Source organism: Amia ocellicauda, chromosome 2, assembly GCF_036373705.1.
Source record: "Amia ocellicauda isolate fAmiCal2 chromosome 2, fAmiCal2.hap1, whole genome shotgun sequence".
NCBI lineage: Eukaryota > Metazoa > Chordata > Actinopteri > Amiiformes > Amiidae > Amia > Amia ocellicauda.
The window spans coordinates 10,028,739-10,048,202 of NC_089851.1; the positions used below are offsets into that span (position 1 = coordinate 10,028,739).

At 37.0% G+C, this 19,464-nt stretch overlaps 1 protein-coding gene across 6 annotated transcripts in view; it reads left to right on the forward strand.

The window, feature by feature from the left end:
• Positions 1 to 19,464, forward strand: part of mpp7a (MAGUK p55 scaffold protein 7a) — a 93,202-nt gene that overhangs the window by 59,331 nt on the left and 14,407 nt on the right. For 3 of the 6 annotated variants that reach the window (XM_066717842.1, XM_066717857.1, XM_066717849.1), the window contains 7 exons: positions 3,647 to 3,728; positions 4,252 to 4,337; positions 4,891 to 4,965; positions 7,399 to 7,595; positions 8,116 to 8,180; positions 12,381 to 12,401; positions 13,230 to 13,271. In XM_066717842.1, coding sequence (XP_066573939.1) covers positions 3,647 to 3,728; positions 4,252 to 4,337; positions 4,891 to 4,965; positions 7,399 to 7,595; positions 8,116 to 8,180; positions 12,381 to 12,401; positions 13,230 to 13,271 — 568 coding nt within the window. The remainder of the gene's footprint in view (positions 1 to 3,646; positions 3,729 to 4,251; positions 4,338 to 4,890; positions 4,966 to 7,398; positions 7,596 to 8,115; positions 8,181 to 12,380; positions 12,402 to 13,229; positions 13,272 to 19,464) is intronic. The other 3 variants (XM_066717865.1, XM_066717870.1, XM_066717875.1) reach the window with 3 other exon arrangements.

A 19,464-nucleotide genomic window follows, 5' to 3' on the forward strand; every position in this document is an offset into this window, starting at 1 on the left:
TTATTGATTCTTAATTGTTGATGTTGGCCCTTCTTGCACAGCACAACACTTGTTTTGCTTGAGAAACGTGAGGTCATTTAGTATTGACAGGACCCTAATGACAATGTTTTACAGGGCATATATTGAGTTTATGCTATGTTTTTTTGTTTTCTGTTGATTTGGTAACCTCAATATCAAGAACAAAAATGCACTAGAACTACATAATTAGCCAGAGTGGAAACATTATTGGTGTCAAGCACAACTATTTGACAGACGAGGGCTATGCAGAGCTACATTCATACTCTCAGACTGTTATCACCTCTCAAATCTTTAAAAAGAGACACGGAATTAGAAAAATAGATTTTCGCTTTTCGTTTTTTGTTAATATTTGAAGTTCCCAATATTTGTACAGCCTTACAGAAATATGCAGTATGGCTTATCTGCAAAAGAATTGAACAGTGAACTGCTATCAAACATTAAGACTTATGAACCCTGCTTTATATTACCAGTATCTGGCAGATAGTTGCAGGAATTTCCTTGTAATTATCATGATAATGACCTGCAATTTTCTTTTTCCTCATAATACTTGTTAATTATGCTTGAGGTTACGGAAATTAAGGAAATTTTAGAACACTTTCTTGCTGAGATTTTATTAGTAGTAATCACAAGCTTTTGAATAAAACTGCTGGAATGGCACGCAACAGGTCACTCAGAGGGATAACAGCACGGCACTGGAACAAAATCTAAAAATCACTGGCTACAGATCTTGTCTGTGTCTCTCCTGATAGCTTTCCTTTTCTATCTGACAGAGTCACTCCATTTTCACTTTTTTTTTATTGAAACTGTAATGGAAAGTCAAATATAGCAGTGGGTTAGCTCTCTCTATCAAGATATACACCAAAAATAATTGAATACAAATAAGCAGACAATTTTATTGTGGAATATTTATAAATATTTGGATTTTTCTTTCTCTGATAACCTCTGGCAATAAGAATGTTGGATAGCATTTTAATTGAAATGCATAAACTGCACTCGGCACTGCTGTTAGTCAAAGTGAGTATAGCTTACAATAAAATGACTTAATATCAAAACAGGCATTTTGCTACACTTACATTCGTTTATACTTGTCTTTCTTCATATACTGTGTAAAACAGTGTTTGTTAAATGACACTTCTTGTGCATTTGTGTTTGTACAAGATCTTGAGTGGTTGTTACAAATTATGGGCAGGCCTTGTGAAATTGATACATCAGATTGCTTTTTCTGGCAGCCCACTTAAGAATATCAGGATCCTAATAATAATGTTTCTACAGACTTCTGAATTTCAACCGCAAGCTATTTAAGTGAACAATGCATAGTGCTTAAGTCAATATTTTTGCATCTACTATATATTTTTCTGAAATGTTGTTTTCCTCCTTTGGGATTGGGCATTTCTGGTTCAGTTTCACATTTAGTTGTGCTGAAAGGACCTGGAAGATATCTCTTGACTTTTTCTTTTCTTGCCTCTTAGAAATGTATACTTATATAAGAGGTTATCCAGACCCCCACCCTGTACAAAGTATATATAATGGGTGAGCTATTTCTCATCATGTACTTAATGCCAAGTCAATTTTTTCTTTACGTCTTTGTTGTTCTGATATATATTCATTTTGGTCCAATTCTCATTTTACTGAGAAGATTAAGTTATTGGGTTTTGGCTTTGTCTACAATAAAAATCAGAATCATTTATGTGTTAAATATATAGTAATAGTCCTCAGAGCAGCGAGGGCATATGGATCTGATCATGTCGGAGAGTAGCAGTGCGATTATCGCATTACTGACCTCCAGTTAAAAGTAGCCCTGCTTCTATGCAGAAGTATGATAGTTTGCAGTGCAACATATAATTTTCCAAAGCCAGTTCTAATATCTATTTTCATGTTTTTTTATTAATTTTTTGTTTTTTTATACAGACTTGTGATTAATGTTTTGACTTCTGGCTTTTTCAGTAGTGTGCCATGTACTAAGTGCAGGTTACCTTAATGAGATATTCTTGTTGATGGACATTACTTTAGAAGCTTGTTCACTGGGTGTGCAAATAGGACCAAAGGCATGAATATGGGCAGCAGTGTGGAGTAGTGGACTGGGTTCAATCCCATTTACTGTACCTAGATTGCTCCAGTAAAAATGGGTTATTGTATGTATGTTCATCCCTCAAGTCATGTCAATGATTGAGAACAAATTATCTTTCTTTAATCAGTTGGTAGTAAAGATGAGAAGGGGACCTGGAGCAGCGTGTGTATAGATCTAGAGGTTTTATGTAGTTTCACATTCATTTGTAACTTCAAGATTGAAAAGACATCTTCATTTTATTATGCAACGACCACAGTGAAAACTGGAGGAAATCTTCAAAACGTACTGGACAGGAAGTGAGGAGGGGAAGGACATTGGCCTAACTCAATGCACTGGAGCCCATAGAGAATGCATTATAGGGTGCATATTCAGGATAGTGCAAGTTTGCTTCCATACTGCCAAATCCATTCACACTTTCCACAAGTTATTTATTTTTATTTATTTTGTTTTTGGATACTGCTTCTGTTTGGAAGGCTGAACAGAACTCTTATTTCAGGATTTGCAACAAGCTATGAACCTTTCTTGTAAACCCCTTCTTGATGACGTTAATAATTTTGTCCCTTCTCAACAAAGTGACTTCACCCCTTCCCATACCTCCTGTGTACCAGGTGGAAAGTGAGACTTGCTCCCATATATTGGCATTCTATCACTTTCTTCCTCTTCTGGAGAAACTCCTTATTTGGTGACACTGTCTAGAAATAGTTTTTTTTGTCTAGACTGAGATAGTTATATTCCAGTCCTCACATTAGAAATTCCTTAGAGTAGTAAATATGCCAGTGTTTTTCAACCAGCCAGGAACTTTGGAGAAGCTTAATTTTCATTGTTTAGCACTCACATATCATGTTACAATTTCCCCTTCTTAATTTGGAAAGCTTTATTCTAAATTGCCTTCAGTGAGCGATCTTAGATCGTCTTGCCTGCCAAGTGATTTGGCAGCCCGGGGAACCTTATCAGAGTGTGCGGTGATACTGAACCCAGGTCAGACTGGTGCATGTTATCAGGTATCCCTGCCCAGCTAGCTGTCAGTAGAGTAATAGTGGTTAAGTGAAGAGGCAGGGTGCATGGCCAGGATTAGAATAGTTTATTATTATTTGTTTGTGTTTTTTGTTTGGTTTTTGTTTGTTAGCAGATGTCCTTATGCAGGGCACCTCACCGCTGTCATAAGAAACATTCATATTTTAACTTTATAATTTTCTGTTAAAAAAAAAAAAAAAGAAAAAAAAGAAAATTTCAATGTCATTTGTCATCCCAGATCCAATATGTTTCATCCCATTACTTGGCCTCATGCTTTTCCAAGAGGAATAGTCCCCTCAGTTGAATGTAGGTGAATGTGGTGGCCAGACTGACCAGACTGGCCGAAGATGTGTTTTTTAAATAAACTTAGACTAGTAAAGTTAATGTACTGTAGTGGAGCTGCATTTGGTTCTGTCATTATGTTGCTTCTGTACACATTGATGCTGCTGTACTGTATTAACAGTTTGTGGGTTGTAGGGATTCGCTCTGTACCAAATGTAAGTAACACTATGAGCATGTTTGGCCTTTCTTTACCCTGTCTCTTAGGGGGCAACGATAAAAAGGGATGAACAGACTGGAGCTGTTGTTGTAGCGAGAATAATGAGAGGAGGAGCTGCTGATAGAAGTGGTGAGTTTTTAATACCGTGAAACATGGTCTCTGAAGAGCTCGACAACTTATTATGTAGTGTATCAAATGATTAGCTCTGACAGTGAAATTTGACAGATATCGCCTAGAAAAGGCAAGGTATGTGCTCTTTAGAGAAGCCGTGTTTATTAGCCCACTGGGGTAAATTATACCAGTCTGTTTTATTATTATTTATTTCTTAGTAGACACCCTTATCCAGGGCAACTTACAAAATATAAGCGCAATACAAAGTGCAAAAATATAGTTATTCAATACCTTATTCTTTACATATTCATCTAATATCACTTGAACCTGAACAGAACAATCTTGTGGATCTCTTACTTAGTATATGTATGTAATATGTCTTTCATTTAATGAGACAGCACTGAAAATGTATGGTCCAGGAAATAAACTAGATTGCCAGAAAAAACAAAAGAATCTGAGATCTGAGAGCTGTCCCCTGCCTGGGCCTTGAAGATGGCAGTCGGTGTTGTTGGTTTTCACTCTGCGTTGTTTGTTTTCACAGGTCTAATCCATGTGGGAGATGAGCTGAGGGAAGTGAATGGGATTCCTGTTGAAGACAAAAAGCCGGAGGAAATCATTCATATTTTGGTATGTGCAAGTTATTATTCACCTGCTGTTTATAGATCTGTTTTTATTATTTAGCTTGAGATTTATTGGTATGTTTTAGTGGCATGAATCTTGCTTTTAATGCATCCGTCTGGTCCTCTACACTCCTTTTGATACTGCGCCATGTTGATGGTTAACATTTACCTTATTTACAAGGTCATTCTACGAAACGACTGTTTGAAACGATGCATCATGGGCCCAGATTGCATCGGCTGCGATGCTTGAATTCCAGCTTCGCTTTGCTTAAGTCACATGTTAAGATTTGACTTTCGGTAGCAGTGGCAAAGACGTCTGGGAGAAGAGCGACCTCAGTTTTTTTAACTGCATTCAGTCCAAAGAAACAAAACAAGATAGCAAAAAAATTGGCTTCTTGAAGGCTTAAATTCTACTTTGCTTCTCTTGCCACAGATATCATCTTGTCTTACTGACTGACAGTTGTTGGAATATAAATCATATTTTGTTTTCTGTCATTTTTTATTTTGTTTGAATGAGGGAAAATAAATCTGTCCTCTCAATCTTTTTTCTTCCATGTTAGGCCCAGTCCCAAGGGGCAATAACATTTAAAATAATACCAGGCATCAAAGAGGAATCCATAACCAAGGAGCCTAAGGTATGTCCTGCCAGAGAGATTATATTGATTGTATTATATTGAATTGTATGTGGAGTTTTAAGCAGAGAAATTAAACTACTTCTCCTACTCGGTGGGGCCTGAATGGTCTACCTTATTTCCAGGCAGTGGTGTAGTCTGTAGGATGAAGTATACAGTCAATTTACCAATCCACCCTCCTTCCCGTGACGGCCCCCATACATGCCCTCTCCCGCAAATGCACATGGGCGCACATGCACATGTAACAAGCCTCATTATGCATATGAGAACATTACAAAGTGACATAACCCCTCAGAAAAATCAGTACAGTGTTAAGCCTCCCTTATAAGGAGTCTCAGAGATTATTAAATGTAGGCCAAATTCAAGGACTTTGAATGACTTTTTCCAACACTTTTTTGTTTCCGTTTTTAAAGATTTTAAATGAAACTAAAGTAAATTATTTGAGTGATTAATTCATTTACAAAAGAACATCTTATAGTACATTTTAATAAACTATGCATCAAATCATAGGTGAATCATAGTCAATCATATTTATTCCAGTTCAATTTTAAACAAAATCCTTCAAGGACTTAAGGGACCTTGTATGAGCTCTGGTCTATAAATAATTAATATGAAGAACAAAGTGCAGCATAGCTTTAAACTACTCGATTTAAGACCTTACAGGGTGTTTATTAAAACTCTCAAAGAGTTTGCTGTTTTCTCTTCATGTTGCATGCACAGATGCACGCATTGATGACAGCTAGTAGGCTAGGCTAGGCAAGTAGCTGTAGTTGGTATTGTGCACATGGTGCATGGAACCTGAGCTGCAAATGTTTTGTCACCTGCCATTCAGCTTGCTTAGCTATTAAAAGCCACACTTGATTTTCTTGTTTCTTGAACATAGAAAAAATAAACTGAAGACTAAATTATTAGTCCCTAAAATACAAATGTATTTAATATTCTAAATTGATTGTTTACTTATTGTGAATTTAAAAAAGGAACATTGCACATTTTATAGTAGGCGTATGGGAAATCCTTGTGGGCATATGGCGTATGCCTGCAGGTCACGTAGACCACTGTTTCCAGGGGAAATTAATCTGTTCTGATGTCAGGGGTTTTGCTAGGGGTGGGGAAGTGAAAGCTGTTCTACTGAAAATCCTTGCATCTTTGGTCCTGGCAGCTTTCTTTATATGTAGCCCCCATGTAAGGCTTTGGGGTGGAAAGGATATATATATATATATATATATATATAAAAAAAAGCTATATGTTTCTGGATACTTTCATTGAGCTAAGTTCTGATGTATAGTCTTTCAAAGACATGCATCAATAACGATAGGTTGCGAATGCAAGCCCGGTCATCTGAAAAAGGAAGCACTGTCCAAGGGGGAGGGGTTTTTGCGCGCTTCAGTAAGAACCTGTTCAAAACGTCACTCTGTCAAAGCTGCCATTGGCCCCTGGGCCCGACACTCAAATCGGTCCTTTTCCACTTCCTGTTTGATAAAAGGTGATGTCTGCACATGCTCTTGCTCTTTTGCCAGGAGCTAGGACTCCTGCGTGACCTTGAAACCCTTGGGCAGTGCTTCCTATTTCAGATAACCGGGGTTGCTTTCGCAACCTATCATTATCTTTCAAGTTGGAAGCACTGCCCGAGGGAGAGGTGTTACTGTATTACAAAACCATCACAAGGGAGGAGGCAGTGAGCTGATAAGGCTGACCGCTAGGGGGCCTCAGCAGAAAGTAGCCCCAGGGGGCGCCTTGGGGCTACACCTGGGCTGCCCAGGAGAGAGAACCGCAGTCAGGAACTTACCAGGAACTCTGTCTACAATCAGCATGTACAAAGCGGGGCTACAGAGGTCAACTCTTACGCCCTCCGATTACAGCAAGGCCGGTTGCTCCACTAGTGCATTAGCACAGCTAATGCAGGGCAACGACAGCTCTTACCGTGTTAACAAATTAACTATGCACACAGCGGGGCACTAGAGTCCGCTCGAATCCCCTCCACTGAGGACAGCAGCAGCGGTCCCCTGCTCCATGGCACACAGCCAGAGCCGGCCACAGACCTGCTGACCAAGGAACTATATACACAGCAAGGCAGTGAGGACAGCTCGAGTGCCATCAGCTGGGAACAAATTTTGTAGGCGTTTATTTAGGATGTTTGGGTTTGAAACTGCTCAAAGTCACAATGCTTCAAAGTTATTGACTAGAATAGTTATTTAAGAATAGCTGGCTATTTTCATTTAACTTCATTTAACAGGGGAGAAAAAAATTGCAAGTATTGGCATGGGTCGTTCTTTCCGAGATTTCTGTAGCTGATGATGAATGAAGTGCCTTCAGAAGGCTTAACTTTATCTCAAACTACACCTTGATGTCAGCACAGTTGAGAAGAATGGCTTTGGAAGATGCTGTAGGTAATCTAAAATTAATAGTTTCATGGTAGTTTTTTTATTTACTTTCCAGATGTTTGTCAAATCCTTTTTTGACTATGATCCTAATGAGGACAAAGCGATCCCATGTAAAGAAGCTGGGCTGGCTTTCAAGAAGGGAGATATCCTTCAGATCATGAGCCAGGATGATGCAACTTGGTGGCAAGCCAAACATGAAGGCGATGCCAATCCCCGAGCTGGCCTGATTCCCTCCAAACAGTTTCAGGAGAGGTGAGCTACTGAGACACTACTGTGTTTTTGGACGGACAGTTCTAAAACCACACTGTCACGCACTCCCCGCCATGGGCTGAAACCCTCAGCCCAGCTCAGACGAAGCCCATCCAGCACCCAATTACAACTTTAACCAAACTTGAATTTGTTTGACTTCTGACAATAAGAAGAATGAGTTTTGCATCACACTGCCAAAATACTTTGGATTTCCGTGCATGTCTAGCTTGAAATGAGTAATGACAGAAAATGATAGCACTGGTACTGATCCACACATATGGAAAATAGCACATCAGTGGTGTTTGAATCTACATTGATGTGTGATGTAGCAGTTTATTGGCACGACAGGAAGACTGAAAACTTAAAGCCTTCAGATTTATTATTTGAATAGAACGCATTGTTTTAAAAAAAGAAAAATCTTTCAAAGGATATTTAAGAACATTCTCATTATGATAGCAGACGTGTTTATTAATCCCAGTTGTGAAAACGGATAGTTTTATTGTGCTCTTCTTTTCTCCTGCAGGAGATTCGCACTCAGAAGGCCTGTAGCCCTTGTTCAACCACAGAGAAACTCAAGCAGAAGATCATGTAAGCTCATATATCACATGACAGAGATTACAAATCATCTCATTCGTCTTTCTCTGTCGAACAGGTGTTTGAGTAAAAGGAAGAGTTATTGAGGTTTGGAAAACATTGATTTTAAACTATACTTTCCCCCCAATCATCCTGTTTTGCCATCACAATGCAGGTAAACCACAGGCTCTTCAAATAATTGTACAAAGGAAGTATTGAACCCTTCTATGTTTTTTGAAATCTTTGATTTGTGTTGAATACCTTAAAATACAGGAGAATTAATGTGTCAGTTGGGTCTGAGTTATAGATATCATAAGCTTTAATTATAAATTGAATTATCTGTTTTATACATTCGATGATCATAACTTAATGCTGCATGTAGGATGTTGGCTTTGGCCTTGTGCCATGGCAGGAGCATTGATCAAAAATATGCAGCCTGCAATATTGATTCCATGCTCGGGTTGGACATGACGCTGAATACCCTTCTGAACTAGGGGCACTAGTGTTAAATATAAAGTATAGACAGGCAGTTGTATGGGTGTTTGTTACACTGCTGTGATATACAATATTATAATATCTCACATTTGGTCATGCAAGGTTAGTTACATTCCCAGGCATTGACATTTCAGCGTAATCCCAACAGGCAAATTTTCAAACAGCAGGAAATGTTGGGGCTGCAATCCTATTACAGCACCTTTAACACAGTGGCCCACTATTATACCTGCCATTGAGCCCTGGAGAAGAGCTTCCCTTAAAGTTGGCAGCCATTAGCCCCATGTTTGAAAAATTGGAAAGAAAAGGGAAATGCAACGTTGTTAAGGTTTGCTTTGATATTTAATACATAATTGGCTGGATCTCTGCTATATCTGCAGATATGAAAACCCTTTTAAATGAGTCACACTTGTATATATATATTTCCCTCACTTTAAGAGTATTCAAGAAGAGTATTTATGAGTATTTGTCAGCGAAATCCGTCTCCTTCAAAGAAAAAGCAGAGGTTTATTTAATAAACAAGACTGTGTGCATGAACTTGTGTGACAGGATATTAAGATGAGGGGAATTCCATTGATATAGTTTATTTTCTGATAACAACTTCAGCAGCACAACATTTTTTATTTAATTAATTTAAACCTCTACTAAAGGAGAGAGCACATTATTTTGTACAGTCCCTGAATCCTGTAGTGAAGTTCTTCCCAGCGTGCATTATCAGTTTTGCAAGCCATGTTTTCCCATTGTTTCCAGTAGTTTCTTCCTGAATGGTATCTGTACAATTAGCAGGATTCAGTCATTCTCAGATCAGTTGCAAGACAGTGTATCACTATTGATATTCAGCATTAATAGCATTAATACTCCATCAGCTGTTATTTTTCACCATGTACTTATGTATTTTATAAAGCTTCTTCCCTAATCCCAGCTTTATTTTAAGAAATAATAAGTTAGTGACATTTTACCCCGTATAAATTCCCACAGATTTTGAGAGACATTGTCCATCTCAGCCCAGATTTAAAAAAAATTAAAAATCTTCAGACAGTCTCCAGCAGGGTGATTGTTGAATGTGAAGCTGGTTTCAATATGTATCCTGTGCCTTGATTGAAACCCAGTTTGCTCCTTGGCTTTCTTCCAGTTATCCTCTACTCTGCCCTTCCAGTGTGAATCCTGACAGTCTTTGAGTCAAGATGGTTAACATTGCTGACAGGCGGGATTTTCACAGATATATTTTTATAATTTTATTTTGACAGATATTTGCTAGGTCACCGTGACTTTTTCCCTTGATGGCTGGTTTTGTCTTTCATGACCAACAAGCTTCTTCTTAAGCAGGGCCTGAAGTGTTCCTCGACATGCTAACAAACAAGCACATGCAGCCTAAATATATATATTAGTTTGTGTGCATTTGGGTGTGTGCGTGTGCTTGCGTGTGTGGCTATATATATATGATCAAGACCACATTTCATTGAACAAGTCAAAACCCCAAAATGTTCACAGTTGACAAATGATTAAGCAGCTCAGTGAGCAACTGACTTACAATCAAGGAAATACTGATGACATATTATAAGACATGAACAATTCAAACAAGGAGCATATCTATCGGTAGTATATAAAAAGTCTTATATACTACTTTCTGACAAGTCCACAGATGTCTTTGAGAAAGCATCCATCCCCAGCATTCCACTAAAAATCACATTTATTAACAACTGTGTGCCAGTAATTCCAAACGAGAGCAATATAGCAAATAACATGGCAACACCAATGATTTCCAGTTAAAAAGCAAAAGTGTTTCATATAGTATCCAAAAGAGTTATTTCCCTGACAGTTTCCTCTTTGTAGTAGTTCACAAAATGAGGCTGAGATTAAATTGAAAAGCTCTTTATTTTCGTAGTATTCTTTGTGTTTTTAATACAGTTGAAATAGTTGATTTAAAGTTTAATTATTGTATTTGTATATTATTTGTGTTAAATAAGTCCTTCGTTAACTCCCGGGTTAATTCCCTTACTGTTGAAAGTTGTATTTAAAAAAAAATAAAATGCTGTTGTGTAGATTATAAACAAGGATACTCTTTACTGAAATGTTTAGAAGTGTAGAATCCTTGAAACAATCCATAAATGTTCTCTGGGAAACAGGTTCATGAATTGTTCCAGTTTCTAATTTCAGTGGAATCCATCTGCAAGTTGGCTATTTGATATTGATTGAACTTTAATTCCACACCTTCCAAATTTCCTGTTGCATAGCTCGTTTTATTTTACTTCCTTAATGTTTAATTGCAGTATTATAGATGGACGTGGTAATAGGTATGTCCATGTGACCATGTCCAAAACAGAGCAGTTGGCAACTGTTTATTTCCAATGTAGGTAATGTAGAGGCCAGCATTGTTGTTCTGTACTGTTTGTCAGACGCCTGCCTGCCTTGGGAAGCAGCTTTTCAAACTGTTTTCGGCCTCTTCCCATGCAAAAATGTCTGCAGGGAGCTCGGCTCAGACCTTTGCCGTTCAGCTGTGGTTTTTGCAGTACCACAAAATTCCTGTCAGAGTTTAGCGAAGGTATTTCACTGAACACCCAAGTCACATTCAAATTTGGAAAAACACTGCATGGCCCCTCTGAACCCAACAAATACCAGCAGGGAGAAAAAATGCTTCTTTTTCTCACATTCATCCGTAATTATGTTATTTAAGATGCATCGCCAGTCCTCTTTATAGTAATGCAAAACCTCTTCTCAAATTGAAATTCACATTATGCTGCATTACAGTTGGAAGACTTGGAACAGAAGTTGCAAGATTAATGGTTTTAACTATTTGTATATTTTATTTTATTCTACAGTACTTGGGGAAATTTTTGGCCTCTTTATCAATGACAGTAATTCAAGAAAATATACTAGCTTTTTCAGCCTTCATAGAATTTTTAGATTTGTGTCACTTCAAGCTCTAAAAGTAAATAATATGTATTATAATATATTATTACTGATAAGACATTGCATTACACCTAATTGAACATTATACCTGCACGGTACAGCATCAACTAAGGCGATAAGTAAAAGTAAAGTACATCTAACTATTTAATGTCATTCTTCTTAAACTGTTTTCATTTTATTGTCTTATTTACTGTACTTTCTGTGTTCCATATTGAATCTGTTTTTGCCATTGTTTGTTTTGTTTGGTTGGCCATTATTGTTTTGTTCCGCTTTGACAAATTGTCTTCAGTTTAGCTTGATACCTGCCTTTCACTGTGGTGCAATCTGAAAACAAATCCGGAGACCCTATAGATACTATTTGCATGTTTTGACTTTGTTCCAGTTGTTACCGATTTAAACAAGATGTTGTCTTTATTCAGTGGCCAACATTAAGGAGCGTCTTGCAGCTAGCGTGCCACACTAAGCTTAAATGAACATAATCCAGCTATTTAAAAGAAAAGGAGAGTGCATTGTCCATGGTAGCAGTTTGAGGGTTGAAAGCTGTTTGCTGTAAACCTCATTTATGTTTCATCTTGTATGGTTGACTAATTTATGCCCTTTATAAGAAGGGCTTAGGGTGTGTACTGTTGTCTGGTTAACTTTAAAATGCTAAAATTGAAATATATTCTCCTTATGCTTCAGGAAGGATCCTTTTTTATTAATTATTATTTATTAAACTAATTTAGTTTGGGAAATCATTTTCTATAACATTTTCTTTGTTGTTCATTTAACGTTTTAACATTTTGTTATGTTTTGTTTTTTTGCTTTTCTAAGATGAGGGGACTGTTGAAAGGGGTAGGTGTATCTTCTATTTTTTTGTTTTGTGAAATATAGATAACTTACATTCTCTTCATTTCTGACCTAATTTTAACGATTTCCATTTTTGCTTTCCGTATGCTCTGCAGAAGAAATTGAAGGTACTGCCTGTTCAACTAACCTTACTCACCCATTAGATGTGGAGTGCCCACCTCATTGACTGGGGGATACAGTTACCCAAACAATGAAGATGTGCTGAGTAGACACCATTGACCCATTGTTGTCCTAGTGTAGTGTTTCTGTCAGAGATGGAAGACGTGCTTCTTTGTCCTAAGCTGCTCCTTTTTGATGTTTTGTCTTTTGCCAACTGTGTATTGGAATTAGGGAGTTCATTACTGTAGCCAAAACCAAATAATCTGTTTTATTCTTTACTCTTCTTGTTAATTTACATCAGGTCTCCTGACCTCTCTGTGACATCGTGTAACAGATAATTTAGTGCTGCCTGGAAGCTTCATAAGTATTCATTTCACATATAGTGTGGTTTTGATTTATTGTTCCACCAGTAAAAAAATAAATAAAAAAGGTTACAGTTATAAATATCTTTGGAACGAGCCATCGTCTCACACAGGGTAGTTAAGATCTCTGTGTTTCAGGCCAGGACATTCAGCCCTTTATTTGTTTATAGTTTTTCTTTTATAACACTATATTCTAACTGTTGTACTGTATAACTTCCTTACGGACCTAAGAGAAGGTGTGGTAGGTTTACCAGGGTTGCTCACTTTGTCTCTGAATTTGTCTCGGCTTCTAACTTTTCTGCTTCTCTTCTGGGCTTATGTTCCTCTGTTTGTGCTTTTACACTGTAACCAGAAGATGCTGAATATGGTGCCTATATAAGCGGACTCTACATAGGTGAGACATTTATTTCTTTACACTTTCTGTGTTTCTTTTTCCCTTTCCCTCCCTGTGACAATATTGTGCAAGCACTAATAATATTCATAATGAGAGAACCTCTCATAGTAAGAAGACCATTCTGCATTTTGGAGTTAAGTGATCAGATTTTTTTTGTAATTTTTAATAAAAAATAATGTGTGTGTGTTTTACGCTTTTGTTTCTTTTCTCAGCTTCAAAAAGTATTTGATCACTTGTTTAATATTTAGACAACTCTTCAGGAAATAGCACAAAGTATTTCCTGCTGGTTAACTTAAAAGATTGATGTATTGATAATTGTACATTCATATTAATAATAATAATAATAATAATAATTAATAATTAATATTTGTGATAAACAAGCCAAAGATTACAGAAGATGGCAGAGAGTTCAGAGACATGGCTATATTTCTTTTATTTCTTTTGCCATACTGAAGAAGTCTGTTGTAGGTGTTTATCACAGTGAGCTGAAAAATAATTTATGTTTTGATGGATATTTCACTATTCAATGTATAACTTTAAAGAATGTAAAACATTTGGAAAAGTAGTCAGCAAAATCAGATGCATAGAAATTAAGACATACCACAGAGACTGCATCTAGCAATATGGGGAATGTCAAGAGGAGGACATCATACGGTGATTAAATGTTCTGCTATATCATCGAGTGGAGGTGGGTAGATATATTTTGCAGATTAGATTAAGGACTAATGAACTGCGGTTATCAAGGGATATTGCAGGCTGGTATTAATTGTTTGAAAATGTCTATAGTTGTGAAGTAAAAGAGGAGTAATCTTGATTAACATCCCAGTTGTGTGCACCAGCTAGAAAAGACTGGCTGATGTCAAAAGTAGGGCAGGGCAAAACCACTAGCAAAGAACAAGGAGGAATTTAAATGTATGAATGTGAAGGTATGGAAGAATGTCCTTGCTCTATTGTACAAGATATAAATACATCCAGGCAATGGCTAACAAGTCAAATCTGGTGTAGCCAACACGATTAACTAGATTTATATTGCAAGTTTTCTGTTTGTTATTATATATTACATTGTACCACATGACTTGCATTGTATTACATTGTGCCACTGCTCTTGAGTTGTTGAGCTGTTGTAGCATCGTGGGCTGTGGGGACAATGCTGGTCCTACACTGATGCAGTATTTGGTTGTGAGAATGCACATCCTTTTCTGGCCAGGTTAGAGATGAGTTCTGATCAGAGAAGGATGTTGCAAGATTGTACATCCACTGCTCAGATAATGACTAACAACTTTGTATTTTGTGGATTTGTTCAGTTTCTTAATGCTTGTTCTTTTGTGATGTTTACCTTAGCTTATTTTTTTTATTCCCTACCCCAGAACAGTTTGTTTATTTATTTTTGGCATAAATAACTAAATATTTAACAAGTCATCAAATACTTCTGTGTGGCCAATGTATCCTTGTCGGTCTACCCTTTGTTTTGTGTGCACCTCTATGCTGTGCTATACTGTCATATAACTGTGTATATCAATTGTTTTTCATTCTTACATTATACATTTTTGTTCAAGTTAAGATTTTTTTTTTTTTATTTGTATAAAGGTATTTTGGAGTAATTTACTTCAGAACATAGATGTGACAGTTTGTTAATACTGTATTATTCCAGGAAGCAAAACAAAACATGCATTGTATTTTTGAATTCTCAATTAATTCCCGATTTTATTTTATAAGTGACTTCAGGCAGAGGCCCTCATTAACAATATGTTTATGAGCATAGATCAGTCTTATAAATTAAGTAATTCTGTGCTTTTAAATGCTGGCGTAAATACATCCAGTACTTTAATACATACAATGTGGGCTTTCAAGCAGTTTCTGCTGTGTTACATTACTGATAATGTTTTAATCCTCTTGGAAACTTAAACTTTTCCCATGTAATTTCAATAACAGGCATGACAAGGTCAATCCCAATATTTGATGATGTTAGACAATGCCTAGACAATGAGGACGAGGTGCCATTTTTCATATCCAAACGCTTTTCTAATACACATTTTCTAAACAGATTTTAGTTTCAAAATACACATTTAAAAACAGGTTATCCTGAATAATTTGCATGTGGTCCTACAATTAAATAAACAAGAGACATCATGCTGCAAAAAAATGTTTTTTTAGTTTGGTCTTATTATCCTTTGTTTTTAAAATACAAAAAAGTTTCAAGCTTGAATTCATAGTTTACTTTCTGGTTATAGTTTGGAGATGGATTGCATATTAAAGCTAAACTATTACAAGATGCTGATATATTATTATAGGATATATAGATATATTATCTCTTGTTGGCCTGTTTAGCTGCAAAGCTTTTCACAAATGCACCATTTACACTAGCCATGTTGAGGTGCACTTCAGCATGGCCGTTTGAGTCCAGGCATTTCCACTATTGCCCAGGTGCACCTCTCTGCCTGTGCCCGAACTAGTTTCAGGAGGCACTGTTTTGTACATCGTACCAGCTGAGTGCCAAACTGGTCTGGGGCATGTACTGTTATGTCCCTTATGTGGTCAGACACAATGCTCCTGCCTTTTGAATCGCTATCACAATTGAGAGATGCGATAGAAACTTTTCACAAGAAGGAATTTGTGTGTTTACCTTGGGAAGATAATTAAATTTGAGCAGTTATTAATGTCAATTGCTTGGAGCAGTAAGACATTTAAAAGTGTTTGAAAAGATTGCGAAAATCCTGCTGGAGAAAGGAACTTAAAGGTCCCGGTTTTTAGCTATTCCCTGTTTACATTCCTCTTAACAATATTAAAATCTTTAAAACAGAAGCATGCTTTTATGTGATCAATCATATGAAAAAGCAACTATTTTAATTATATTTGCAAACCTACATTACCGGTAACTATATGTATAGCATAATGATAATCCTAGTATAGAAGGTTTACCGACTGCAGAAATAAATCTCTACCATAAAAAAATTGTAATTAATGCATAATGTAGTGGGTGTATTAATCACTGTGTCAGGACAAGGTATTTGTTTTAAAGGAATCCCAGACAAAATAAAAGTTGATGCCATGCACAATGTTATTGATGTGTGATTCATTTATTTAGCAACATTGATTAAGCTAAAAATGCTAATACCAAATTTGTGGAAAAACTGAGTATGTTATGGATCCCAGAGTGTTGTAGCCATATTTATATATAACTGTATTAGTTGTTTTTAAGAAGCTAAGTAGCTACACAGGACAGATTTAAACACACGTGCACTTTATTTATTTATTTATTTATTAATTAATTAAACAGTTTAATTCTTCTGCAGAGAATTCCTATTATACTTTATATTGTCAGTGTTAATAGGATCATGATACAGGGAGAAGTAGTAATAGTAGTAGAAGTAGTAGTAACTTTTATTTGTTATTTAAACGTGCTGCACAAAATAATTAACTAAATGAAACTGGAGCAGATATGTCGAAATTAACACTTAATTTTATCATTTTAAGTGATGTAATTTGTTTTATACATTTTTTCAATATGTCCCGGTTTCTCCTTTTGAATATCGGGTCAGCCTATAAGACTATCTGTTAGATGTAAAAACGTTTCAGTCCAGAGTTCATTGCTCTTTAATGTTTAAGGTATTTCTGCCTCCAGTTTTTGAACACTAAATCCCAGAATGTGTTTTCACCTTTCATGTAAGAACATAAGAAAGTTTGCAAACGAGAGGAGGCCATTCGACCCATCGTGCTCATTTGGTGTCCATTAATATCTAAGTGATCCAAGGATCCTATCCAGTCTATTTTTAAATGTTCCCAAACTTTCAGCTTCTACCACATCGCTCGGGAGTTTGTTCTAATTTGTGGCTACTCTCTGTGTGAAGTGTCTCGCATTCACTTCCTAGGGCAGCTGTACCTACTGAAAATGAATAGAAACGCTGCCAGCAAAGTTTGTGTACAGTTACAGCACAGCCATGCGGAGGTGTGCCTAAACATGGCCAGTGGAAACGGTAAAAATGTCCAAGACTGTCCTGGAGGTCATTCTATCCCTGGACATCATCAAATGCTTCTCTTTAAAGGGATCTGTCTAATGACACTTTGTTTACTGCCAGTATGAAGGGAAAAGTCTGTTTTTTTTTTTGCACACTAGCAGTTCAGTATACAGTTAATAAGATGCCCAGGAAGGCAAGCAATGCATGTGTAAATTGCTACGGTCAGTACTCCCTTAATGGGTATCACCTTGTACATTTTGCTTCAACGATTAAATAAAAGTAAGTTAGACGTTATGATTTATAAGTAACCCTTGTGTATAGTTTCATTTTTTCCACAAGTGACACTTAAGCTAGCTAAAAATAACAAACAAATTTGTCCCCCTGGAGATGGTAATTTCAATACAATAAGTATTTGTGTTGCCTTGCAATCCAGGTAAACACACTTTCCAGAAGCAAGCTCAGATATCAGGAAAACCAGATACCCAGTACTGTTTTTTGCAATATGCAGATACTCAGAGGACAGGCTCCAGTAGGTTTGTTACCACCCATGAAGCATTTTGCAGATGCCTTCTGAAACTCAGCGGAGAGCGCTTTCCAGGCAGACAGAGCCGGTTGGACAATTTGGCTCTTTGAATTCCCCTCTCAACTCCGCTGCATCACTTGACTATCTAATTCCTTTTTCTGAACTTGGCCGTAGGTGGATGGCATAGGGTGGGGTTTTCAGAAGCAAAGAAACAAATACGAGCCTTACATTTACAACTCAAGCAGCATTTCAGCACATTCGGTCTGTTTCAAGTATCAGACTTTTTGCATAATCCAGCCAAACCTATTTTCCCAGTATGTGTAAATTTATTTACCCTTATTTATTTGTGTGTGCGTGTGTGTGAGGTTTTGGTCCCAAAGATTTCTCGGCCTAATCCAGAAAAAGGGGTATAATAGTGCCACAAACTAAACAAAGCTGTTAATTTAGGCTGTAGTGTGGTTTTTAAGGCTTTAAGGCTTAGTGACAGCTCATTTAGGCAACCCATTTAGTGGCATCTTACTAGAGGGGGGTTGTTTATTTCTTGGGTTGTTATTTTCCTTCTCTTTGTTTTTAACCTTTTAATAATAATGTAAAGAGTAGTAGCTTTGTTGTTTTCTTTTTTATATAGAAACAATCATGTTTTCCATTTGTTGGTTCTGTGGTCCTTTCGGTCATCTTTTTTTTATTAACATTATTTGTAGCAATATTGACTTTTACATCAGTTGCAGTTTTGACACAGACAATCGGACCAAACCATTTGCACCCCTCGTGCTGTCAGACTTAAGCATTTCTCGATGTAAAGATGCTTGTTTGTGTCTACATGTCATAAAGACAGGGTTTGTGGAAGTAGTTGGTTTGAAACGGTCTGTGTTAAAAAACTTTTGGAAACAAGAAAGAGCTGAACAAAGTTATTGAGACACATGAGATGAAAGGCAGGTCATACTGCACCAATTAATTGAATCATGAATTTTCCAATCCAGTTATCTATCTTCGGCATGGTTTGCTACAACTGCCAGGATGATCCTGTACCTTTCAGCACCATGGCTCTGAAAGTGCTATGTGTGCTGGAACTTTGATCTCTCCATTTGGATGCCTGATCCTACAACCGAGGCGAAGCAGACGCATGATTTTGTGATTTATACAATTTGCACCACCTACAACGGATCTTACATTTTAAGCAGCATTCCATCATCTGTAGAGTCTGAACTATTTCCTAGTTAAATTATAAACTGCGGAAACATACGTTTGCTGCACAGAATGCATCTGGTATGTCTTTCATGTAACCTTCTTTAAACTTCATGTTTTGCAGTACCCGTTCTGTGTTTCACAGACCTTTGCAAACAGGACAGTAGGCAGTTAGTATTCACAGTTAGTCAATGCCTCAGGGTACTTAGCTTGCACACGTTAAATTTCCTACACGGCTGTAAAATATTATCGGAGTGGAAAATAGGCATGCCAATCCACGGGCAACAAGGAGGAGATTATGAATGGGGTGCATATTGTTTACATTCATCCTGGACTGGGTGTGGGTTTTTGTGCTGTGCAGCTGTTGGGCATATAGCTGAGTACTTTCTGAATTCTTGCAAACCGCACATGCTGCACTTGCCCTGATAAGTGCATGATTTATGATTTTTTTGGAAGGAAACAAAGGTAAATTCCACATCATGTTGCGGAAGACAATAAACCTTTGACCTGGGAGGTTTAAATCACATTC